This window comes from Elgaria multicarinata, chromosome 2 (genome assembly GCF_023053635.1).
Source record: "Elgaria multicarinata webbii isolate HBS135686 ecotype San Diego chromosome 2, rElgMul1.1.pri, whole genome shotgun sequence".
Lineage (NCBI taxonomy): Eukaryota > Metazoa > Chordata > Lepidosauria > Squamata > Anguidae > Elgaria > Elgaria multicarinata.
The window spans coordinates 41,041,389-41,068,536 of record NC_086172.1 but is presented as its reverse complement, the minus strand read 5'-3'; the positions used below and the strand labels follow the sequence as shown (position 1 = coordinate 41,068,536).

The 27,148-nt window shown below is 42.0% G+C and overlaps 1 protein-coding gene across 1 annotated transcript in view; it reads right to left on the bottom strand.

The window, feature by feature from the left end:
- CHN1 (chimerin 1) overlaps positions 1-14,598 on the bottom strand; it is a 112,442-nt gene extending 97,844 nt beyond the window's left edge. Inside the window, exon 1 of the mRNA XM_063116347.1 lies at positions 14,479-14,598. Coding sequence (XP_062972417.1) covers positions 14,479-14,497 — 19 coding nt within the window. The 5' untranslated portion in view covers positions 14,498-14,598. The remainder of the gene's footprint in view (positions 1-14,478) is intronic.
- Positions 14,599-27,148: the final 12,550 nt, after the last annotated feature.

Genomic DNA, 27,148 nt, shown 5'->3' with positions numbered 1-27,148 from the left:
TTTTACACTTTTAATGGTTTTAATTTTTGTGAACCGCCCAGAGAGCTCCGGCTATTGGGTGGTATAGAAATGTAATAAATAAATAAATAAATAAATAAATTTGAAGGCAAACATATTTGAAATATTGGGATGGGGGAGAAGCCTGTTGGGGTGGATTTAGAATAGAAAAATGGAAGGCAGGGAGAGGGTTAAGGATTCTCCAGAAGTAGTTATTTTTTCTCATCAAAAAGAATGCTGGCTAACATGTTCCTGCAAAACCTAGTTTGGCTCTTAAATTTCAACAAAGGATTGTTGTACCTCCAGCCATCTCCAACCTGGTACCTTCCAGACTTAGTCTACACTGGAGATGATGGCGGTTGTAGTTCAACCATCTGGAGTGCAAAAGGTTGGGAAAGTTGCACTTATAGTTGTGTCAGAGTCGGTTCCCAATTAGAAACACATACACATATCAGGGCCAGCGCGACCTGGGAAGGGTTACCAGATTCAATATGAACCCTTCACTGTCTGCCCTAGGGCCTAGTTACATATGACCTGCATACCCATGGAACAAAAGCCTGGAGCTGTTTTTCCTAGGGAGAATCTGCTTTGGGAGGGGATGGCATCGAATGGAGAAAGAGCAGAGGGAAATGGGGTGCTTAACCTTTTCTTACCTGCTTCTCTTCTTTGAACTACCACCAGGTTCAGCACCACCACATAATCATAGAATAGTAGAGTTGGAAGGGACCTACAAGGCCATCGAGTCCAACCCCCTGCTCAATGCAGGAATCTACCCTATATGGTTGTCCAGCTGCCTCTTGAAAGCCTCTAGTGTGGGAGAGCCCACGACCTCCCTAGGTAACTGGCCCACCATTGTTGCCAGTGTCCCTCTCTCCTTCCTTATGCCCACCCCCACAAGAGGGACAAATTAAGCTTGTAAACAAACTGGATTTGACATTTTGGACACTCCATAGTGCTCCACACATTTTTTAATATATATTTTTTAAAAAACCTTTTTTTGGTGGGGGTGGGGTGCCTGGCATACTGTGGTTTGGGATCACTTCTTTCCAAGAGCTAATGCTAGTTTTCTCCTCCCTTCCCTCCCCCACCCCTGCAGAAAATGAGTTGCTTGAAAAGGAGTTGCTCAGTTCCTATTATTGTAGTGATGGTGCTATGAAGAAAAGAGAACTCCTGCTACAATAATATTTAATATCCATTCACCCCAAAGTACAGATTCTTGCATGCAGTTATGGGATGATGCATAACATGTTACCTGCGAGAACTTTTATCCACTAACCAGATTGTTGATTCTAGTCTTGAGGATGGGAAACATTGGATGTTTAAGAAACCCACTGCCCCTCAACAGAGGGGGTTAGGGTGGTGTGCTGGTGCCACTTCACCAGCATTACTGAAGACGCTCTGCTACGCTGGCCCCTGCTAATCCTGGGCAAATGGAAAGGCCTGAAATGGGGTATTCTCTGGGCAAGGCAGAGATGGGCCCGTAGATATTTAACTGCCACTACCCCCGCGGTTGGGAGAAGAGGATGGCATTGCAAACACATGGATCCAGCAGGCTGAACAGCCCAACAAAACATCCACCCCCTTCCTGTTCTGGTTGGTGTGAACCAGCAGGGCTGGGGATGTGACAATAAATCCATCTCATTGCTCCCCAGCAGCCCCCCAGATTGCTTTGTAAAATCTCAAGTAATCGCAGCAAGTAAGACATGACAACAACAGACCTGCCTCTCTAAATGTGAGTCTGCCCTATGATATAGACATTACAAAAGCTGGAATTGTTCAGTTTGGGGAAAAGGTGAGGGGTATACAAAATCATGCCTGGTGTGGAGAATGTGGATAGGAAGGTATTCTTCTCCTTCTCTCATAATACTAGAACTTGGGGTCATCCAATGAAGCTGACTGGTGGGAGATTCAAGACAGATAAAAGGATTTCTTCACACAGTGCATAGCTAAACTATAGAATTCACTATCACAAGACATAGCAATGCCCACCAATTTGGATGGTTTAAAAGGGGGGTTAGATGAATTCCTGGAGAAGCCTATCAATGACTACTAGTCCCGATGGCTATATGTTACCTCCAGTATCAGAGGAAGTATGCTTGTGTACACTAGTAGCTGGGGAACATGGGTGGAAGTGTGCTGTTGTACTCATGTCCTGCATTCATTTCTGTGGCCAATGTGTGAACACAATGCTGGATTAAATGGACCCTTCACCTGATCCAGCAGAGCTGTTCTTATGTAAGTGGTCAGAGTTCTTCAGCAAAAGGCATATAGTGGCGCTGAAACCTTCCCATACCTGTTTCTTTCCTCCCCAAATTCTCTACGCACTGCCCAATAGTTTCTCCCTGCAGGTTCACTTCTAGTATCAGAGCCTGGCTGATAGAAAAGTGACATCAGGGGACACATTGTAGAGAGGTAAATTGCAGGCACGATTAGCATGTTCGCCAATATTCTTACTGCTGTATTATCCCGACCTCAGCAACTGTATTTACTGCTTTTGCAAGGCACTAAATTGATCAGCCGTTACTGAAATTTTTCATCATCAGGTATGAACCTCAGCCTCCAGGTCCCCAAATTATTTTATCCACTGAAACCAATTTACCAGCTAACAGGTCCATTTTGTTTTCTGAGCTTCCAGGCAAGCTTCCTCTTCAATTTTAGTCAAGAGAATGCACTGCCAGCAAAAAAGGGAGATCTTTTCAAGGTTACTGTCTTTATTTGCTTCATTAGATTTTTCAAATTAGATAAGAGTTTCACTGCACCAGGTGAAGACAGCCATCCGATTCTCAAGGATAGATACACTTTTCAAATGGTACAGACTTACAGCCCTGGGTGGAGGGCAGCTCTCTTGCTTTGACTGCAGTGCACTCGTTTTTATTGCCTTTAAAAAAAAACTTTTAAAAATTAAACTTTTATTTACAGGTTATCCAGCATACACTGGTTTGAATAGGATACATTGGACTGGTTAAGGATGGACAACTGGTGGCTGGCTCCCAAGCCAATTTTAACTGATGGTCCAGGACTCCTGATAGTGCTGCCATTTTTAATTTTTTTTTTTACAAAGTTGCCCATAGTTTCACTGAAAAGGGCAAGACATATTATTTCATGTTGCAAGAAACAGCAATGTTGTGTAATAAATTCAAAAAGAGAAGGTGTATGCAATCAAAAGATGTACATTACATGTCAGCCAGTAATGCATATGATCTAATTCTATAAACTGATTTTTTTTCCTGTGCAAATGACCCTATGCAAATGAATCTAATTTGCACTGGAAATCTTTTTAATTCAGAATTTCCCAGAAAACCCACATCACTGACTGAGAGACAGTGAGTGGCGCAAAGTCACCCAGTGAGCATCATGGCCGAGTGGGAACTGCAACCCAGGTCCCAGTCGAATTAACTACTACACTCCATTGGAGACAGAAGTTGGCCATCCCTGGTCTAGTTAAATTAATAATTCCTACTATTGGAGTTCTGATGAAAGATGAAATGAAGTATCAATAATAAAAATAAACTTCTCTCAACTCTATTCTAACTTACTATAAAACCCAAATTCTAAAAGACGGAAATGATTTAAAGGGTAACATTATCCACAGGAACTTGTACTTTCTTGTATCCTCTCCTACTGTACACACTTGCACACACCCTATTCCATCTCTGATGACTAAGTACACTAACTTTAAATGTACCATATTTAAATGTACTTCAAGCTGAGGTAGGGTGGGAGGAGGGGAAAACTCAACTGTCAATCTATCACTAACTGTATACTTTTTCAGAGCCACTAACAAACTTTCAAAGAGTACAAAATCAGATCCTCAAAAGACAGCACAAAGCCATTCTTTGGAAAGTGTCCTTCAATCCAACATCAACCAAGTTCTTCATTTGCATCAATTTCCTCTCTCCAGACCCCTAGTCAACTGCTAACACCCTGGCAATAGCATGACCCTTGATGTGTTGCTCCCAAACATAGCATGTGAGCTATGACTGGGCGCTACTATTTTGGCTTTTAGAAAGGGCGCAAAGATACATCTCTTTAATATAGTCTTTTAAGTTATGTAGGTATTTAATGCTTTAATATTTTTTAATGTACTTGTTGTTTTAACCCATTTTTTAGAAGTTTTAACAAAATAAAACAATGAAACGAAAAGAAAAAACAAAAACAATGCATACTTAAAAGGCTTCAGTTTCAAATATTACAATACTTGAAACTGCCAAAGGAAGTGAGGCAGGTGGCTACCAGGAGGAGAAGGGCCTTCTCTGCTGTGGCACCCCGGCTGTGGAATGAGCTCCCTAAGGAGGTTCGCTTGGCACCTACATTATGTTCTTTTAGACGCCAGGTGAAGACCTTTTTATTCTCCCAGTATTTTAAGGGTCTATAAATTAATTTTAACCTTGCTGTTTTAAATTTGTATTTAAATTTGTATTTAAATTTGTATTTTTGCATTGCTGCTGTTTTTATCTTGGCTGTGCTTTTATATTGTGTATTATATTATGGTTTTATACTGTTGTTTTGTTTTGAATTGTCTTAATTTTGTGAACCGCCCAGAGAGCTTCAGCTATTGGGCGGTATAGAAATGCAATAAATAAATAAATAAGTATGATAAATGAAAAAAGAAAATAAGGGGGGAAGGGAGTAAATAATACATAAAACCTCAGTAAAGGAAGACCAAATATCTAAAAATAAGTCCATTCGTAATTGGTGCCACTCTTTCAAATTATGTTGCTAGTGTTTCTAGGTCTTCAATCCACTGCATTATAGGCGGTGAGCTTTTATCTTTCCAATGTTGGAGCATCAGTCTTTTAGCAGTCAAGATGGTGTGAAAAATCCATTTATGCTGACCATGTGTTACATTCCAAGAAGCAGGTACATAATTTAAGATAACATGTACATCAGAAAATATTAAAGAGCTCTCCAACCCAAAGTTTGTTTGTCTGATAATTTCCTCCCAAAAGGAGGCAACTATTGGGCACTTCCAGAACGTATGATCAAAAGAAGCATTAACGGTTTGACACCTCCAACAATTACCCGACTTAGACGAACCTTTGTTAACGAGACATTGTGACATCCAATAGACCTGAAACAATTTTTTTTTCTGAATAAGACATAACCAGAGGTCGATAGACATACAAAAAAAGCGGTCCATTGATAAAGACAAAATAGGACATTCAAATTCCTTATTCCATTCCTACCGAAGACCCCATGTATAATATTTATTCACTGATAATAAGTATTTATAAACCTGAATTGTGGGTTGATATACCTGCTCAGCTTCAATAAGTGTTTCCAATAGCAACTACAGGGCAGCAAAGGCTGCAGGGCTCAATCTAGATTTTAACAGATGTTGCAATTGCAAGTACTGCCATTCAGCTGTAGCAGACAATTCAAATTTATCTCACACAGCTGAAAATAGCAAAACCTCATCATCGACACCCATTAATTGATCCAGGGTAAAAATCATTTTATCTGTCTAAGTCCACCACAAAAACATTTTCTTTCCTATTTATAAATCCGGATTTCCCCATTAAGTCAACTTAGGAAAATGGGAAAATGGGCCAAACTGCAATTAGCGGAATATTATATGCCACACATCTCTACCTGCCAAAATTGTGGGAGGAACTCTGTCCACCTTAATATGCTGAGAATCTAATGTCACCCATTTGGAAAGAGGCTCCAGACAAGAAAATTCCAAAACTGACCAAGGTGAAAAATCAAATCTAAATGGAGAAGACCAAGGTTTGGTTCAGGTCAGCAGGTAAGCCCGAGTATAGCAAGATCTGGAAAGTCAAACCTACCTTCTTTAATTTAAAGTTGCATCCTTGTAGTACTGGAAGTTTTACAACAAGTCCGATGAGACCATCCACAAAGGTCTTCAACTAGCAGAGACTCTAATGAGTCCACAGCGCTTTTCCCTACATGCAGATGAGTGTGCATGTGTGTCTTGTCAGAACAGCACGGATGAATCGCTGACATTTTGTTCATCTGTTACATCTTTACCCCATTTTAAAGTCATTTCAAAGCTCTCTCATTATGAAGTGCTGAAAGACAGTGGGCAGGTTCAGACGTAATTCATGAGGGAACAAAAAGGAATATGGACTTTTAAAATGAAACATCACTCATACCCTCATTCAGATACTCTCCTATTCATAATTGCTACTGAGTGCATTCAGATGTAACACTAAACCACAAGTGTGCTCACTCTCCCTCCACTGCAGCTGCAAGGATGAGTTCAGAAGCGTTTTCTGATGAAGTGTACCTTGCCATGTCATTCAAAACCAGAAAAATTTAAGTTAGATTTAACTATGGTGTGTGGAAACAACCCAACTTCAACCCACAGTTTAGAGTTCAGACAGAAACTTAAACTGCAGTTAAACTTCCAATCTGCTCCTAGTAGCCACACCAGAAGAGGAAAGAGAGGAGGAAGAAGAGCAAGCCTAAAGATCAGAGACTTATTCTGGTAACACTGGAGATCTGAATACGGTCAACAGAGATTAGGAATAAGGAGGGAATCTAAATAAGGGTGCTAGTATTCTTTCACTTTTAAAGTCTATGACTCAGTTCAGACAACACGTTTCTCAACAGTGGTTTTAGAATTCCACATGCATTGTCTGGCGGGAAAACACTCCACATTGAACATCCACGCTGTGCAGAGGCAAGTTCCTGCACAACTGTTGTGTTGCGTGTTGTGTAGAGGGCTCCATGGAATTTGCTGTTGCGCTGTGTTGCCTTTTCCCACTCGCTACAGAGTTCCCTGGCAAAAGCAGTGAAAGGAGCAAGTGCCACTGGGATTATTTATTTTTTTGCAACAATGGTTGATGGGATACCATCAGGAGGACTGGGGGAGGAGAGAGGGCAAAGGAACTGTCAATCAAACATCGCAATGGATTTTACTCAACTCCATGGTAGCCCACAGTTACAACATGGTGTGTGGGGTGTACCTCCTAAAAAATCAACCGTTGAGTGGAGTTTTCATACTGCGTTGACTAATGTGTTGTCTGAACATGTTTTTTTCCCTTTTCAATGAGATCATAAGTCTTCCAGGGAAAGGTATGGGTAACTGCCCTAAGCCTTTGATATAGATATGACAGTAAATCTCATTAAGAAATACATTTGTGATATAGGAAGTGATGTTCAGGCAGAGTGCCACAGGAGGAGAGGAAGAGGAGCATGGAATTCTGATTTCCTCCTTTAATTAACAATCTTCATCAAGGTCTTCAAGTGAATGACAACTATCACACATCAAAATTCCCCAGTCATTAGTGTACTAAAACTAAATAAGTCAATTATTGTATAGATTTAGAGGAGGCACTCTCTTAGAGACTCTCTAGAGTTGCAAGAACAAAATAGGATGTATCAATACTGGAAAATGGAAATGAAAATCGTGACCCCATATTCAAGGAATACTTTATTAACATACAAGCCCTGTGTCCTTGGTTAATTGCTTTATATTGATGTTTTTATGAAACTGTCATTTTCAAATTTTGTAAGCTGCCCTAAATGTCCCTCACAAGGGCTGGAAAGAATGTGTTTGGCCACAGCATGAAGAACTTGATCAGGAGGGCTTTAAACTGAATCTTACGGGGGCGGGAGACGTAAACCTCGAGGCAACAGTGGATGAAGGCCAAGGCACCACAGTACAGAGAACAGCTCCAATAGTGCCCCAAAACAGTGTCCGCAACAATGTAGGAACAAAGCCAGACTATAAAACACATGGTCTTCGATGTCTATATACTAATGCCCAGAGCATGGGAAACAAACAGAACGAACTTGAACTCTTATTACATGAAGGCAAATACGACTTGATAGGTATAACTGAAACTTGGTGGGATGACTCCCATGACTGGAATATAGCAATTGAAGGATATAACTTGTTCAAAAAGAACAGAAGAAACAGAAAGGGAGGTGGAGTTGCACTATATGTTAAAAATACCTATCCCTGCACAGAAATACAGGCGGATCAGACTGGGAGCCCCATCGAGAGCATCTGGATTAAAATAAATGGGGCAAGGAATAAAAAGAACATGATAATTGGAGTCTACTACCGACCACCCAATCAAGGAGAAGATGAGGATGAAACTTTTGAGAAACAAATTGCTAGTGTTTCAAGGAAGTGTGATGTAGTAGTGATGGGGGACTTCAATTACCCTGATATCTGTTGGGAGACCAATACTGCTAAAAGCGGCCCTTCCAAGAAATTCCTGACATGTGTGGGTGATAACTTACTCCTACAGAAAGTGGAGGAAGGAACTAGAGGATCGGCAATCCTTGATTTGATATTGACCAATAGGGGTGACTTAGTGGATAAAGTGGCAGTTACGGGAACTCTGGGGGAAAGTGACCACGTCATACTTGAATTCTTGATTATGAAGGAGACAAAAGTTGAGTGTAGCCATACACGTACTCTGGATTTTAGGAAAGCTGATTTTAATAAACTCAGAACTATGATAAGTAAGGTCCCATGGCAAATGAGCCTAATGAGAAAAGGAGTGCAGGATGGGTGGGAGTATTTAAAAAAGGAAATTTTAAAGGCACAGTTACAAACAATTCCAACAAGGAGAAAAGATAGAAAACAACAGAGGAAACCAATGTGGCTCCACAAAAAGCTTAGAGATGACCTGAAAACAAAAAGGGATACATATAGGAAGTGGAAGGAAGGCCAGGCTACAAAAGAAGAGTACAGACAAGTGGCGCAGAAGTGCCGAAATGGCGTCAGGAAGGCTAAAGCTCAGAATGAGCTGAGATTAGCGAGGGATGCTAAAAGCAATAAAAAGGCTTTCTTCAGATATGTGAGTAGTAAAAGACAGAGGAAAGAAATGGTGGTTCAACTGCTTAATGAGGATGGCAAATTGATAACAGATGACAAAGAAAAGGCTGAAGTGCTCAATTCCTACTTTGCCTCGGTCTTCTCCCAAAAGCGGGTCTATGACCCCCCTGGAGAAAGTGAAGCAGAAGTTGAGGGGGCAGGATTACAGTTTGAGATTGATAAACAAATGGTCAAAGAACACCTAATTTCCTTGAATGAGTTCAAATCTCCAGGGCCCAATGAACTGCATCCTAGAGTAATGAAGGAGCTAGCGGAAGAACTCTCAGAACCTTTGTCTATTATCTTTGCAAAATCATGGAAGACGGGTGAGATGCCGGACGACTGGAGGAGGGCTAACGTTGTCCCTATCTTCAAAAAGGGCAAAAAGCAAGAACCTGGGAACTACAGACCAGTCAGTCTGACATCCATCCCTGGGAAAATTCTGGAGCAGATTATAAAGAAGTCAATCTGTAAACACCTTGAAATCAATGCGGTGATCACTAGAAGCCAACAAGGATTTGTCAAGAACAAGTCCTGTCAGACAAATTTGATCTCATTTTTTGATAAGGTAACCTCCCTTGTGGACTGTGGGAATGCTGTGGACGTCATATATCTTGACTTCAGCAAAGCTTTTGACAAAGTACCACATGACATTCTGATTAACAAACTAGCTAAAAGTGGGCTAGATGGAACAACTATTAGGTGGGTTCACAGTTGGCTACAGAATCGGACTCAAAGAGTACTTATCAATGGAACCTTCTCAAACTGGGGAGAGGCAACGAGTGGGGTACCGCAGGGCTCAGTCCTGGGCCCAGTGCTCTTCAACATTTTTATTAATGATTTGGATGAGGAGGTGCAGGGAACGCTGATCAAATTTGCAGATGACACCAAATTGGGTGGGATAGCTAATACCCCGGAAGACAGAAACAAACTTCAAAGTGATCTTGATAGGCTGGAGTGCTGGGCTGAAAACAACAGGATGAAATTTAATAGGGATAAATGCCAAGTTCTACATTTAGGAAATAGAAACCAAATGCACAGTTACAAGATGGGGGACACTTGGCTCAGCAATACTACAAACGAGAAGGATCTTGGAATTGTTGTAGATTGCAAGCTGAATATGAGCCAGCAGTGTGATATGGCTGCAAGAAAGGCAAATGCTATTTTGGGCTGCATTAATAGAAGTATAGCTTCCAAATCACGTGAGGTACTGGTTCCTCTCTATTCGGCCCTGGTTAGGCCTCATCTAGAGTATTGCGTCCAGTTCTGGGCTCCACAATTCAAGAAGGAAGCAGACAAGCTGGAGCATGTTCAGAGGAGGGCAACCAGGATGATCAGGGGTCTGGAAACAAAGCCCTATGAAGAGAGACTGAAAGAACTGGGCATGTTTAGCCTGGAGAAGAGAAGATTGAGGGGAGACATGATAGCACTCTTCAAATACTTAAAAGGTTGTCACACAGAGGAGGGCCAGGATCTCTTCTCGATCCTCCCAGAGTGCAGGACACGGAATAATGGACTCAAGTTAAAGGAAGCCAGATTCCAGCTGGACATCAGGAAAAACTTCCTGACTGTTAGAGCAGTGCGACAATGGAATCAGTTACCTAGGGAGGTTGTGGGCTCTCCCACACTAGAGGCCTTCAAGAGGCAGCTGGACAACCATCTGTCGGGGATGCTTTAGGGTGGATTCCTGCATTGAGCAGGGGGTTGGACTCGATGGCCTTGTAGGCCCCTTCCAACTCTGCTATTCTATGATTCTTTGCCCAAGTAGGGCAAGATATAAATGTCTTAATAAAAACATAAATTTTAAAAATAAACTAATGTGGCTAGCTGGCAGACAATGTCAGTATTTTATAATATTTATATCAGGGATGGGGAACTTCTGGTGTGGGGGCAAATATGACCTGCCAGATCAGCTTGTTTGGTCTCCATTGAGGCTCCTCCCTCAACGCCCCCCCCCCCCGGCTATTAATCAGAGATAACATTGGGGATTCCCCTGCATGCTGCTTGCCCACCCAATTGGGAGGGCAAGCAGCATGTTAAAGGCTTCGCCTGCCCTATATTAGCATTTTTATTCTGCCTCTGGATTAACTGAGGCTAAATTTAAATAACCAATCACAGGATGGTAGCTGCTTGAAATGAATCTGCATGGAGGATGCTCTACATTAACTAGCTTGACAACATAATGGCAGCAATGTTCACCATACTACCAGACCATCACCATGAAAAACCAAGGTTTGCTGTGGTGTAAAACAAAGTGCTACAACTACGCCTTAGTTTAGATTAACAAATATTTGATTCAAGAGATGCCTCCACACTTTTCCATTTCAAGTGCCCCAATTCTGCTGTTGAAATCCATACACAGATTTCAAATTGTGCACTCCTTTTCAGAGTAAAAGACTGCCATGGCATTTAGATACCTTATATTGTACGTTGTTTTATTTTGAGAGGAACATTAAAATGCTACTACTGCTAAGAAATGCACAGCCTTGTTTCTTCTCCCCAACACAACCAACTTCATGTACATAATATATCTGCAACACAAAGATAGCAGCACATTATCAGAAAAGTGTCTAATTAGTAGATACCACACAACAGAGTTTTCCCAAATGTTTCCATTTGCATTTACCTAAAAATTACATTTGCCTCTTCATATTAGTAATTGCTTCCTTTAATTTGGTTACTGCTCCCACAAGGCTGCTATGAAACACAGCTGGCATATACAACAGTACCACACTTTTCAAATTATCTATTAACAAGGCACCATATCTGCAGATTCAATATGTAGATGGAGCCCAGAAGCAAGGTTTGCTAAGCCACACAAAACAAATGATTTTAGCATCCACTTAGAAATAGGTTTTATAAGTAACAGTGGAACAAAGGCCTGAGAACAGGAACAGATCGAATGGGTCATTATGTTTTTGTAGCTGTCTCTCAAGGATGGAGTATGTGGGGTTTGCTTTAATAGAGTTATTAAACAGATGGTTGCCAGGCTTCAGAAGAGTTGCAACAAGTGAGTGGTGTGTGTATTTTGCTTGTTTTCAAATCCCAAAAGTTGGTATGTTTCAAAACTACTCTGCAGCTTCTGAGCCCTGTTTCACACACTAAAAACTTGAATAAGGCTCTTGTACATTGGCTGTGTTCACACACACAACGATAAGCAAGAATTCTGTAGAGTACTGGCTTACTGTTCATGACCTACATGCTTGTGCATGCAGACTGTTTGCTCCTCCTTGGCTCCTCCCACCAGTGGGAGGGCTAAACCAGATGTGCAGAACCTATCTTCAAATTATGCACAAGCAGATGACATCAGTGAGCATGCTTCCCTCAGCATGGAGAAAGGCGCTCAGCTGGTGCTGGCCAAGCCCCTAGCTTCATGCACCACTTGACACCCTGATGGGAACGGCAAACACTGTTCAAATGAACTTGGACTGCACTGGGAACAGCTCCTTCAAGCACCAGCTAGGTTGGTCGTCTAGCTGCATACCTCTCACCATCCTCATCAGGGGTGGCGAGAGGCCCACGAGAAAAGACTCAGTCAAATACCCCACTGCCATATCCCTGCTGTTATCTCTGATATCAGTCCAGCGATAACAGCAGCATGCAGGGAAATCCTCCAGGGGGAAATCCTCTAGGGGGAGGAATGTAAGGATGTATTGGGGAGTCTGGCTGGCTGGATTAGGCTGGCGGTTCCATACCCCTGGGTTAAACTAACCAGGTATTGAAAGCTTAGCATAGCCATTGCTCCCATTAAGCCCAGCCAGCACCTCTTACAAGCCAGAACTGCAAACCAGAGTTTGTTCTTAGTTTACAGTCCCTGACTTGTTTGGGAGCAACAAGCTAGGAGAGACAACATGCTAAGCTTTGTATTTCTTTAGTTCATGAGCTGCATGAGTGTGAACAAACACACAGCTCAGGAACAATAATTCAGGATTCTCCTTATTTTTGCATCTGAGCACTGTCATAGGCTGTTTCCTCATCTCTACAGAGGTGCAGAGACTCTGAACTAACTAATCTAAATAGGGGAACCATTCTACTTCCTAATATTTTCATGTGCTAGTGTGGTATATCCAATTAAGCAGTTTAAACCAGCAAACCTTATAATAGAGGAACTCCAGTTGCCTTGCCAAGAAGGCACACTGAAGTACTTCTCATAGGTATATAAAAGTATTGCAGCAGTTTTAACATGAAGACTGAAGAAGCACTTTGATCTTCATGAAACTCTGCATTGCCCACAAGTGTCAAACAGACCTTAGCAAAATTCTAAATATGAGAAGTAAACATCATCTTTGCAACATTATCTGAAAACACATTATGCATAAATAATAATTATGCGGAATTACTCAGTAGAAAGCACCCCTCAAGTTAAGAAGCAGGCATGAGTTATTTATGTAATGAAATTTGCTTCCAGAAATTATATGTTAATATCAAGATTATTTTTGCTTCACTTTACTGCAACCAAATGGTTTCTAATTGCCAAGTTAGGAATGTGCGCAATTAAGCTTAATAATCAGTTTAAATATATCAATACGCCAGCATTTAATCCTCAGACATTTCAATATTTTATTTACCAGAAATGTTGCCTGCTGCTAAAAGCATACAGCATCAAATACAAATGTTTTTAAATAAAAATCTAATTCCTTAGAAATGTAGTCTTTTGAAATGCTTTTTATGTAGTTTTGTAAATTATACACATGAATCACATCTTTTTACTCACCTTGCATTTGTTGTACCTATGATCTTTCCTTGAAGAAGGAATGCAAATATGTTCTTGTCAAATCAGCTTTCCATGCAAATAAAAGCCCAAACTCTCATGGTGCAAGAAGAACTTCTCCCTGACTGAGGTTAGGGGTTTAACTGGGGAAGGGGTGTGTGTGTGAGGGTGTTTCCAATGTTCCTTTGGGTTTGGATGAAGATACACAAAAACACCACTTCCAAAGGGCATCCGTGTTAGTCTACTGCAGCAAAAACAACAAAGAGTTTTTTGGCACCTTACGAACTACAAAATTAATTGAAGCACAAGCTTTTGCATCTGACTAAGTAGCCTACAGTCCACGAAAGTTTATGCCACAATAAATTTGTTGTTCTTTAAAGTGCCACCAGATTCTTTGTTGTCTTTCCAAACACCACCATTTCAAATGAAAGCTGTACAGAAAAACAAACCAAAGAGCACCTGAAAGACTGGCCAATGCAGTTTGGTACAAGCCTTTGTGGACACTGTCCATCAGACCTGGATGATGAAGTGGACAGCGTCCACAAAAGCTTATGCCCAGATAAATTGGTTTTTAAGGTGCCGCAAGGCTCTTTGTTGTTTTCCTGCAATAAGACCGACAGGGCTACCACTCCAGAAATTATACACTTGAGAGGTGTGTGGGAGGATTGTATGGGTAAACAACAGATCGCCTGGAAAGTCCGAAACTTCATAATCCAAATGCCATTCAACTACAAAACCCCGAAACTGGCTGAAGGAGCCAGTACACGCCCATAGGCTTTGCCTGGAGGGGAAACAATGGGAGAGGGAGAGGAAGGAGGCTTATCTTGCTAGCCATCCTAAGTTAAAAAGGACTATGAGAGAGAGATGCTGTGCGCTCGTGCACCTTAAACGATAAGAAAACGCGATCCTCAATCTCTATTTATTATCCATGGAGGGGGGAGACAAGAAGCCCCGAAGCGGGTTTTTTACTCACCAAACAAGGTAAGAGCCATTGCAAAGGTGCAGCAGCAGCAAGTCGCAGGATCACGTCGGGGCTGCTCAGGCAGACTTGGCGGCCGGACATTGGCTCCGCGGCTCTCCTCGCCGGCGGCGCGCAGAGGGCAGGGAAGAAACAAACACAAGAGAGCGACGAGGCTGCAATGAAAGTTATCGAGGAGACATTGCGGCCAGGGAAGGCGCGGGCGGCGGCTGCTAACGAGGCGTGAAGGGGGGGATTATATCGCCCAGGAGGGGGGGGGGCTTGAAAAGCTGGTAGGGCGCGTGAGGGGGGAAGCCAGGCTGCCTCAGCAAGCGGGGAGGGCAGGCGAGAAAAACTTCGGGCGCGCAACAAACAGCTGTTGCCTCCCGGAGAAATGAATGGCTCCCTGTTTTAGGCGGCGCTGCTCGCGGTTCCCACCCACTCACCGCTCGGGCTGCAGCCTTCAGGCTCGGGTGGCCATCTTGCTTCGCCACATGACCAGCTTCTCCTCCCTCCTGCCTCCGCGGCTTGCGGGTCCCTGTGTGCGTTCCCATAGCAACGGGGATTCATGGGCCACCACCTTCCTCCATCCCTAGCCCTCCATGGCCCCTTCAAGAGAGGCAGGCCCTGACAGCCTGAGAAAGGCAGAAGCAGCACGCACAGACAGGTTCAACACGCCCCTAGGATTGGGGTTGCATGGCATCGCTCGCTCGCTCGCTCGCTTGTGGGGAGCAAGGAGGTCTCCATCTCTCACTCTTCTGTCATCTGCTCTTGCTAACTTGCAAGCTAGCTGGAGTAAACACTCCTCTCCCACTTCAAATTTGTATTGTTGGTCTCTCAGGCAAGCAACCTGTTACTGGCCCTGCCATATTCAAGCTCATTGCCCTTACATTCTGCATTAGTTTATACAGAATAGTCACCATCCCCACACGGGCTAGCATAGATTAGAATCCACACATCACCTGTAATATTTAGGACACATTGAAAGGATGGATGGGGGAAAAAAAACACAATCTTTAGTCATTCTAACTGTGAGTGCCGTATAACTGCTAAAAGGTAACTAATCCATGTTATTTTATGGGTGTGCCCTTTTTGGTTTTGCATTTTTGACCAAGCAACTCCTTGAAAATGCATACATTGAATTGTTGTTATACTTTAACATGCATATTATATTCAATTTTTTTTTGTTAAGAGACGTGGCCAGAGTTTATGAATGGGCAGCATGCTTTTGTGAAAAGGGTTTTATTTCCTCTGTACCCATCTACTGTATAGCAATCAGGTCTTTCCACTTGGTCATTTTTAGTTTCCTGGCTGGGTTTCCTTGCATTAGTTAATGCACCTCAGAAAACAACTAAAAAACACACCAACTTAAATTTTATTTTATTATTTATTTATTGTCCTAGTCTGACAATCTAACCACTACACCACACTGGCTTTCAAAGTCTTGCTACATTGCTTAGGAATTAAACTTTGGTTCTACAAATTAGAACTGGCTGCATCCCAAATGGGAAATCCCATATACCAAAAAAGCAATTAACCTGATTTTTACATGAGAAATTTTTAGGAAATGGGAGAAGACAAATGGAAGGCTGATAACAGGAAGATACTGAGATCTGTCAAATGATGGATTATTATTATTTATTACATTTATATATCACCCCATAGCCAAAGCTCTCAGGGTGGTTTACAAAGATTAAAACACAGAACATTAAAAACAAATATACAAAATTTAAAACCATAAAAAGCATAAAAACAGATTACATACATTATCCATCTATTCTGAGTCAGTTAAAAACTGAACATATGCTATTAAATGCCAGGGAGAAGAGAATAGTCTTGACCTAGCGCTGAAAAGATAACAATGTTGGTGCCAGGCGAGCCTCATCAGGGAGATTGTTCCATAATTGGGGGGGCCACCACTGAAAAGGCCCTCTTGTTGCAGTCCTCCCAGCTTCCCTCAGAGTAGGCACCCAGAGGAGAACCTTAGATGTTGAGTGTAGTGTATGGGTAGATTCATGTCGGGAGAGGCATTCTGTCAGGTATTGTGGTCCCAAGCTGTGTAAGGCTTTATAGTTTAAAACCAGCCTCTGAAATGTACAGGCAGCCAATGCAAGCAGGCCGGAGGCCGTTTTATATGTGCAAACTTTTTGGTTCCAGTTATCAATCTGGCTGCTGTATTTTGCACAAACTGTAGCTTCTGAACCATCTTCAAAGGCAGACCCACATAGAGCGCATTGCAGTAATCTAACTTGGAGGTTCAATAGCCACATTATCCCAGTCCAGATAGGGGCGTAGCTGGGCCACCAACCGAAGTTGGTAGGAGGCACTCCATGCGACCGAGGCCACCTGGGCCACAAGTGACAAAGATGGTTCTAGGAGAATCCCCAAGCTACGAACCTGCTCCTTCAGGGGGAGTGCAACCCCATCCAGAACAAGTTGAGCACCCTCTGTCTGGTCACTAACAGCATCTCAGGGTTATCTGGGTTGACATTGTTTATTAGCCCTCATGCAGTCCATTGTCACAGCCAGGCACTGGTTCAGAACATCCACAGCCTTACCTGTTGAAGATGAAAAGGAGAAATAGAGCTGTGTGTCATCAGCATACTGATAACACATTCCAAAACTTTGGATGACCACACCCAATGTTTTCATGTAGATGTTGAACAGCATGGAGACAAGACTGACCCATGCGGAACCCCATACTGGAGAATCGCCGGGGCCAAGCAATGTTCCCCAAGCACCTTCTGGAGCCCACCCAAGTTGGAGCGGAACCACTGCAATGCAGTATCTCCCACTTCTAACTCAGGAGTGTGCGTGTGACTGATAGGGAAAGCATCTTGTGGGGAAATGATGTTAAAAGATCAGGAGCTCATGCAAAAAGCAGTTCCTATCCTAGCAATGCAGCATTTAGGCAGCATGGGCCAAAGCACTCTATATGGGAGTATGGGGAGTGAAGAAATGGTGCTTTAGATCCGTAGAGTGCTGGTCTAAACTGGTAGAACTTGCTGCTTCACATTCCAGTCTTGGAAACTAGGTTTGCAGAAGGTTATGCCATAGTTATATCTTTAAGGTGATCTCCTTAGATAAGGGGAAAGGAAAGTATTGACTAATCAGCCTCTGAAGTAGGGAGCTGGTAAATGTATTAAGAGGGGCTATTGCCCTAATTTATTTTCCCCCTTGATTGGTGCTTTATGTTCAGCATATGCTGAAAGCTATGTTAATGAAATCACTTGAGAGGGAATTTGATAATGTTTGAAACCAAAGAAAACCAGAAACATGTACACAAAAAGTAACCAGTTTTTCAATGGTTTCTGTATATTTTTTTGTATTGTGCAACTCAGCTGGCGTGGCTATGTTTTACCACCCAGACTCTGTTTTTATTAACTACCGACATGTATATACATTTGCAAGAGCTGTCCATGTTTTTAAGCAAGTGAAGCTTGACTGAACTTGAGGAAGTTCAACAGAGCTCTTCAACAGTGATGCAGTGTCACAGCCACCGGGGGTGGGGGGCCAAAGCAGTTGCCTCTCCAGACACACTTTTAACAGTCAGATTCTCATACCGAAGGTCACTGTCTCAACAGAACAGCCTTCCTCCCCTTTCCTACTACACATTTATGCTTACTTGTGTACATCTCTCCTCCACCTTCTGTGTACTATATAAGTGTGTGTGCAGCAGTTATCTTCCACCCATCTAAAAGTCAGGAGAAAGTGAGCATAACCATTCTATAATGGACTATCAATATTTCAAAATATACCTCAGTGTGCCCAGCATGGTGCCTTATAGCGTTCATGTGCCCACATTGACAGAGATGATGCATCCACTCCCCATGCTGAGATTTGACTTCTCAAGGCGGCCCTGGGGAGGGAACTGAACCTTGAAAAGTGACAGCTCTAGCGACTCACACAAAAATTTTTTTAACCTGGCATTTCTAAAAGACATTGAGAGAGATAAAATAAGGCCAATGATTTCTCAGGGAGAGTGCGAGCAGAAAACAGAGATAGTTGGAGCCCCAAATGGCACATAATAAAGACCCATGGGTTGTTTAAACCATGAGTAGTCAGGAGCTTCTTCCCACTGATCTTTTCCCTTCAATTTTCCCTTGCATAATAAGTTGGCGTATGGTGTATTTTTCTCCTTGAATAATATGACCAAGATATTGCAATTTTCTTCTTTTGATGGTATTTATTGTGTTTGTTTACCTTACATAGTATGTCATCACTTGTAACTTGGACAGTCCATGGTATCTTCAACATACATCATACAGTTTTGTTTTTTTTGGTGTGTTTATACTTCTATAAGGCTCTGAAATCTAATATGGGGAAGGGAGATATATTAATAGTTTCAATAAATAAATAAAACAAACATTATGGTATGTGCATATCCTCCGGAGAACAACAGTGCACTAGAAGTCAAATGTAATGAAGCAGAAGACTAGGGAACTGCCTTTGAAATGCACAATTCTTTAGAGCTGCCTCAAATAAATAAATGAAAGAATAAATAGACACAATTTGTTCAGTAATTGAATAGGTACATGCATATTGTCATCCATTTAGTCTTTTTGGTTTGGAAATAAATATATTTCTGGACTGTATTTAGTTGCCATCACTTACAAGCTTTACAAAAGAGGTGAGCCTATTACAGCATAAAGCAGCCTACCCAGATAACTTGCTTGAAATATAAATCTTTTTTAGTTTTTTTTAAAGTCCAAATTGCATTTATCCAAATGAATCAAGAATCCTTTTGAGAAAGGATTTCCAAATTATTTCACTTTTAAGCTCAAAAATTTCATTTTTTTCTTTTCCTGGTCTTGATTCATGCTTTAGCCATTTCTTCTTTTATTCATTCCTATTTTATTAATGAACCACTTTCAAAATTTCTTCTATTACAGATGCATTTTTAATTCAAATGCAAACTAATTTATGGATCATAAAACTTTTAAAAATAACAATTTGCTGTGATAAAGGTAAGGTTCCCAAGAGTTAAAATTTCCAGCTTGTGAACACAATGGGTGAGTTTGCACATTGCACTAACCCACCCGATGAATAAGCCATGGCACATTGGTTGTTTGCAGACAAAAGATCAGGTTTGCCGTGGCTAGTTCTCCCCGTCCTTTCCCCTCACTCCTCCAGCCACCTCCAGCATGTATCCCAGGGATTTTGCAGCAAAAATGTCTTGTCTCATTGCTCCCTCCGTGCTTCAATTGCTATCCCATTTTGCTCCCTGGCTTTAAAAGAAAATATTGGTGCCTCAAAAATTCACAATTTGGGTTGCTCACAATTTGGGTTGCTCTGCTTTTATTTTTCAGTGCTTCAGAAATGTGCAGTTTGGGTTGCAATGATAAAACATTGCAGAAATATTTGACAATTAAAAAAACCCACCCACCTTAGAGGGCGACAGAATAGGATGGATTAAATAGATCAAATAGGGGACCAGCACCAGCAGTACTTACACTGACCCAATGGGGCCTCATTCACTCCATCTCACACAGCTGCCTTCTCAAGGTTTGATTTTTAACTATCAGGGAACCTCAGTGTGTGTGTGGCAGGGGGAGTTAATATCTCCCCTTTCTGGGCTAGGTAGAGAGTTAGGGAAGTGTTGAATAGGTGGAGGACGCTGAGATATATCACCTGCATGATACTACCTCTTTCAAATATTTCCTGAAAGCCCACTTTTCCATGAAGCTTTTCGCACAAACACTTAGCCCTTATACTCCAATATAATCAAGCCTAAAATAAATATCACTCCCTGGTTTAGTCCTGCTTTTATCTTCCTCTCTTACCCTGTTAACTCTCCTGGGTCAACATGTTAGAGTCAGGGTCCAGGGCATGGGCGGCAAGGCCTCAGCGCAGGAACACCAGGGCCGGGATGGACGATGTGGAACTGGCAAACAGTCCAGGCAGGGCTGGAGGCAAGGTCCAGAAGCAAGCAACGTTCAGAGTCCAAAAGCAAAACAGAGTACAAGCACAGCTGGAGGCAAAAGGCAAGGTCCAGAGGTGAGCAGGGTTCAGAGTCCAAAGGCAAAACAGTCCAAGCAGGGCCAGAGGCAAAAGGCGTGGTCAGGCAAAGCAGAAGGTAAGGTATGAAATTGCAGGAAGTCAGGAATGGGCTACAGGAGACCGTGTTGCTGTAGCAAAGGCTGGAGTGGAAATGCCATTCTTATATAGCCCTTTCCTGGCTGCTCCCAGCTGGTCTGCATCAGCCCATCTGGGAGTGCTTGCTGATATGGGCCTAGGTCCTGCAACTACTCTGCAGCCGGCAAGGTGCACTGCGGCCACCAGGTGGTGCTGCAGGACAGAACCTGACAGTTAGATGGTGAACTCCCTAGGATAGGAGCCTGTACTTTTATATAATGCCATGGACATTTGATATGATATTAATGCTTAATTTGAAAGTATTGGAAGGAAAAAATGAGGCCATAGCATACACAAAAAGTAACTATGTTGGTACGTTGGCAGGCTGGGATACTTTAATCAAATCAGGAAAGTGTTAGGAAGCTAAAGCAGCCTTTCCAGATCTGATGCTGTCCAGAAGTTTTGGACAACTACTCCCAACATTCCTGACCATTGGCCATGCTGGCAGGAGCTGATAGGAGTTGATGGGAGGTACCAGGTTGGGGAAGGCTGAGCTATAGGCTCCTGGAGTTGAAATCAAGTAACACAACATTTCCAATGAGTTAGTGGATTTTAAAAACAACAACAATCAGGAAAATATCCCAGAGTGATTTTAAAGTGGACATAGTTTAATGCAAGAGTATATTTTTCCTATTAACTTCAATGAGAAAGCCACACATTTTATCATCATGATTATCATCCCTGTCCTTATTTTGCTCCAGCCAAGTATAGTGTCGCTGTTGCCAGGTAAGTCTGTCAGTGAACACAAGGGGGAAGTGGCCAGCTGCTTGAACACCCCCCCCCCCCAAATCTGGAGCTGGACCAGTTTAAAGGCTTAAATTAAGATTTGGGATAAGGCACTTCACCAAAAGAATTGTAGGCACACACAGGGATGTACAACCAAATCTTCTTAATCAGATTGCTTGCAAGTAGGGTTAGAATGGTTTACACTTGCTTAATATTTGCCTTACCAAGTGTGATCATTTATAGGTGTTTTTTTTTAGTTAATGTCACTAGGGTAAATTATGGAAGCTACCTGATATTTCAAAGTGAGGATGTATTTCCCTAAAATATTTTCACTTGCCACTAGATGGGGCTTTATTTCAGAATATGAAAGAGTAGAAATCTTGGGTTTTGAAAGGAAGATAAACAACCAATAGAGTTATCTAACTGTGGTTATATAGTTGCCTAGTTTGATTGATTATGCGTTATCTGTTTTGCAAGTGATAGCAAGTGTTTCACACAGTATTCATTCATATTGGTTATAACAGTCTCACAGCATGTTTGTTGACATTCATTTGCACCTTTACTTTTCCACCCCAACCGCGCCATACACTCCTTTGGAACACTCGTAATGCTTATTAAAGAAAAACACACACCACACACCTCATAGTTTGCAGTGTTGGTGCCATCTAGCATGACGTAGATTCAGGAATTACCTAGTAAATTTGCATGACTGAGGACAGTATAATCACGACACACATACACACCATTTTGAATCCAGGGAATTGGCATAAAGGGGAACAGTATGAATAATAATGCCAACCTGAGGTCTCAGTGATATAGGATAGGATACAAATGTTTTAAGAAATAATAAATAAATAAATAAATAAATAAATAAATAAATAAATAAATAAAAGACATTTTGCCCAGATAACATTCAATGTCCAATTTTGGAAGTTTCTGTCCATCCACAGAGTTATATCCAACGTTGCGCGAGTGGACTTCCACCTGAGCAATTGGACTTTGGCTCACTCTCCTCCCCTCTGCAGCCCCAGTGTATCTCCCAACCAGATTTTGAGTTGTGCAGAGGGGACGGTAAATCAGTTCCACCAGCAGTTTCTGTTCTCCTGGATGCAACTCACAATTTTGTGGCTGAACAGGACCTGAAATAAGGGGAAATTTGTCTTCTTTTACAAACTGACAATTTCTAGAGTTGTAGACATGTTCATCTGTGGCAGAAAATACGCAAGCACCTTGAAGTCTTGCAAAACCTTTGTGAATTAGAGTCCACTTCATCATATGTATATGACCGAAAAGTTGCCATTCTTGAATAGAGAAATTTCAAGAGAAAGACTAGAGAGAAACTGCTGAATTAGAACTTAAATTAAGATCAATAATAATAATAATAACAATAATAATAATAAATTTCTTACCTGCCTCTCCCTTTGGATCACGGCGAGGAACAACAACAAATCAACACATCTTAAAAATTCTTGATTTCACATTCATCTGGGCAGGCCTGCTGGAAAAGGCTAGTCTTTAAAGCTGTCTTAAATTCAGAGAGAGAGAGTTGTGCATATAGATATCTATCTATCTATATATTAATTATGATATATATTTATATGAAAGCTGTTGATATCCATGAACATATATTAAAAATTCACTATGACTATTTACATATGATTTTATTGGGGTGTTTTTTGTGTGTGTGAATATTTATGGTATTTCTCAATGACCATTAATAGATTTAATCATCACTTTCCTTGTCAATGTACGAATTGATTTTTATGATAATATGTAAGACCATTAATATATGTATTTACTTAAGGTGTTTTGTAAGGAATATAGGTAATATATTAAGGGAGCAATCATATGGCCACTGGACACTGATTTCGGAGCCCAGAAACAGCCAGCACAGTTCTTGCTGCTCCGGCCATGTCTCTGTGCTCAGAAACAGTGTGCAGAGAGGGTAAAAGGGGGGCAGTCCTGGGGGCAAGGAAGGGGGCAAGGAAGACTGACTTCTGGTACTCTGTACGCTGCTCTGGGATCTTAATGATTTAGGGCAGGATATAAATGTTTTAAATAATAAATAAATAATACTCCCCCCCTCTTCCCAAAGCCGTGTCTAGATGGGCAAAATTGCCTGTCTGTGCAAAAATGTAGGATGGCTGGAGCATAGAGGGAGGATCCCCTCTGTGCTCCAGCCGCTTTGCATAGGATTGTTGGCAGCCTCCAATTTTTGGAGGCTGGTGACTATCCGGATAGGTTTGCACCTTAAGAACATTAAGATGGGTATTTGTAGGGAAGATAGGGTATGGGGCAAAGGTTAGACATATAGAAATACCGCTATCTCAATAAAAAAAGTAGCAAGTATAGTTACTATATAGTTCTCCCATTCATATTTGAGGTTAGTTGGTGATAGGCATTGCAAAACTAAAGAACTGAACAAGATATTTGATTCTGTCATTTGGGCATGAATAAAGATGTTTTCCTGTCCCCACTAGGATGATAGTAGCCATCTCCACACTTTACTTGCATGAAGGGGCAACATACATATAAAGGGGCTGTGTGGCCGTCTATTTAGTCTTGCGTCTGAGATCACAAGGCTACTCACACATTGAGGGATAACTTCTAACTTTGTAGGCTTGCTATGTCATCTAGAATCCTGGGACATCACAGTTCCAGATCATGCAAAGAGCATCCCTGGGTAAAGCAGCTCCCTGCTGCAGAAATTATCATTCCACACGTGAGCGGCCGTGTTTCTTTGAGAGTGGGACTAAATGTACGACTCCCATATGTTGTCCTTTCACATTAGTAACGCTTGAAGAGGGCTATTGTTAATGTCAATTATAGCTGTTGTGAACGATCCTTTAATAAAATCCGAGAAGACCTGTCTGTGACAATTCAATTGACATTTGATCCTCAGTGCATACATTTTTCTTCTTTCCTGTACATGCACCCATATGCACTTATAACAGCCCACTGAGGATAACATCTCATGTATCTAATTAAGTAGTCCATGAAAGCTTGTGCCATAATAATGTTTTCGTTAATCTTTAAAGGTGTAAGTACCACACCGCTGAGATTACTCTGACAACTGGTGGTACAGACAACCCCGGTCACAAGCAGACTCCATAGACTGCAACTGGGCACCAATTCCTGGTAAAATCCTATTGCAGACAAGGCCCTAGTGACTTCCAGCCCAACAGAAAGAAAATACTTAAGACTTAAAACAAATTTAGTCCCATCTGTTTCAGTCGTATTAAATTGGCTTCTATCCAGATATTTCAGCTATGGGTTAGGCTGGTCATATTGATTTCTTGCTCTAAATGAGAGTTATTTAGGAAAGCTTATTACTAGCAAATTCACAAGCACTGACACACAATCTCACTATATTTTCTTTAAACCATAAGCTCTCAGAGGACAGATTATATTGCATCAAACACAATGTCAAATATCATGGAACACTGCTTTACGTTTTGTAACTTTTCTGGGAGGGAAAAGATTTATTGGAAGTTGTAAATATTAGAAACAATTCCTTGCAATCTTATCCTGTGCTCTACTGATGTACCGGTAGCTACGTAATGGATGTGTGATCACCATGGAGGGGAGAATACGCTCAAAAGAAGGACCACTATACCTCCCTCTATCCATGCCATCCAAGGAAAGGTCTGGGTGAGGAGAGCACCCAGACCATGACCACAGAGTATCTACTCCTGGCAATAGGGGAAAACCTAACCTCCTATGTGCTTAGTAATTCTCTTTAACACAACAGATAGGACTCTATTTTTACACCGCATACCCTTCTGTGGTGATTCCCTCCTTTACTTATGTGGTGGCTTTGCTCTTAAATCCATTCCAGTACTCGATTCCCAGTGGAAGAGTCTGCTTATACAAGAAGAGTTTCCACACAATATTGGCAGTATTGTGAAGAGCACTCAAGAGAATAAGCTTTGTGGCACATGTGAGCAAGGGGCCTGTGTGAATTGTGTCATTGTACACTTTTCTCCAGCCTTCCACAACTTGTCATGCCTCCAGATGTGTTGGGCTACAACTCCCATTATCCTCAGGCTGCAGGGCTAATGGCTGCTTTAGTCACTAGGTGGCACTGGATGCTGTTGTATCTGCGTGGAGTCAGGAGTTTCCTGGGTCTGTTCTGTCCTTGCTGGAGAGATAAAATAAAGTTTTTGTCTATAGTTCCCTGGCTGGTTCTCTAAGCCTTCCGTGACAAGGGAGAGGCAGGTGAGGGAGAGGAAGGCAAGCAAGCCCATCGCACTTGTATCACCCTTGTAATAGGATCTCAGTTTAGCTTTCGACAGAAAAAATGGATGTTGGGGGCTAGCAAAGAAACCCAGCATATATCACAAAGGACACTCCAATCATGGGAATGCACAGACTTATTCAGTCACAGAGCACATCTTCCATTATCTCAGTCATTGAAGATACACTCCTGCATAGGCACAGATGCAAGCTAGCCTCCATGAATGTCTCTTACCCCCCTTTAAAACCTTCTAAACCAGAGGCTATTGCCACATCTTGCGACAGTAAATTCCATACGATTACATATTGCATGAAATAGGACTTTCTTTGATTTGGACCTGAGTTTATGGCCCATCCATTTCACTGGGTGACCCTTAAGTTCTAGATTTATGAGAGAGGACAAAACATTTTCTATCCACTTTTTCTAGACAATGTCTTATTTTATACACGTTTTCCATCCCAGGAGGATGGGAATGGCTAGGGCTGGTGTGTGCAGTGCTGCTCCATCCCCCAGCATCTGCTGGCCCCAGATGTGGGAGGCCACCAGGTGAAGACCTTTTTGTTTGCCCAGCTTTTCAATACAACTTTTGTTTTTATTGAGATTGTGCCAGCACTGCTGTTTATAGTGTGATTCATGTCTGAATGCCTTTTCAATGGGGGTGTGGAAGCTGTGGTCCTCCAGATGTTGTTGGATTACAATTCACATTATCCCTGGACCTTTGGCTATGCTGGCTGGGGCTGATGGGAATTAAAGAGTTCAACATGTGGAGGGGCTCAGCTTCCCCAACTGTGCTTTACATTATATGCCAGACCAAAGAGCAGCTTCTAAATACTTGTAATAAATAGCTCTAAAAATAATTAAGATAAAATCATGGTGCCCAGTAGCTGACTGAAGATGCTCTTTTTACAGGCAGAGATTGAGGAACAGGTTTACTCACTTGCTCTGGGGAAAAGCTGAAATCATAATTGTGTCCTTCTTACAGTGGCACAGAAACAGGAGCTCCAGGGATTTTGCCAGGATCAGTTCCAAAGGTAAGGTGGCAGTCCAAGGTCCTGAAAGCAGCTAGGTTATGAAGGAACCACAAAGCAGGTGTCTGGGAGCTGGTGCTTGGACATTGACCAATCAGTCTGTGTCTAAATCTAAAGGCCTCTAAACATGAGCCTTCAAAGTCCCAACCAAAGCACAGTTGCAGGACATCAGTGCTACCTGAAGAATAGTCTACTCATGAGTAGAGCCTACTTATGAGGATTCCTCAGGTGGGCACTGCTGCATCCGGTAGCCAGCTGAGCCTGCATGTTTAGGCACTTACTGGGGTTACGTGGCTGCTCAGCATCTGGCACTTCCCATCTCCAGCGAGGTGTACTAGAAAAACAAGTCAGTGCTTGTTGCTGCTACCTGTTGTCCCTGAGAAGTGGACTTTCCGGTCATTCAGGTTATATTCCTGGGCTTGACTAAGAAGTCTCCATGTTTGATTTTCGCATGTGGCAAAGAAGTGGGTAAGCTCGCCAACTTTACAATTCACACAGGCAATGAATACAAGGTAACAAATGTTTCCATCCTTCAATGACAAATACTCAGCATCTGTTC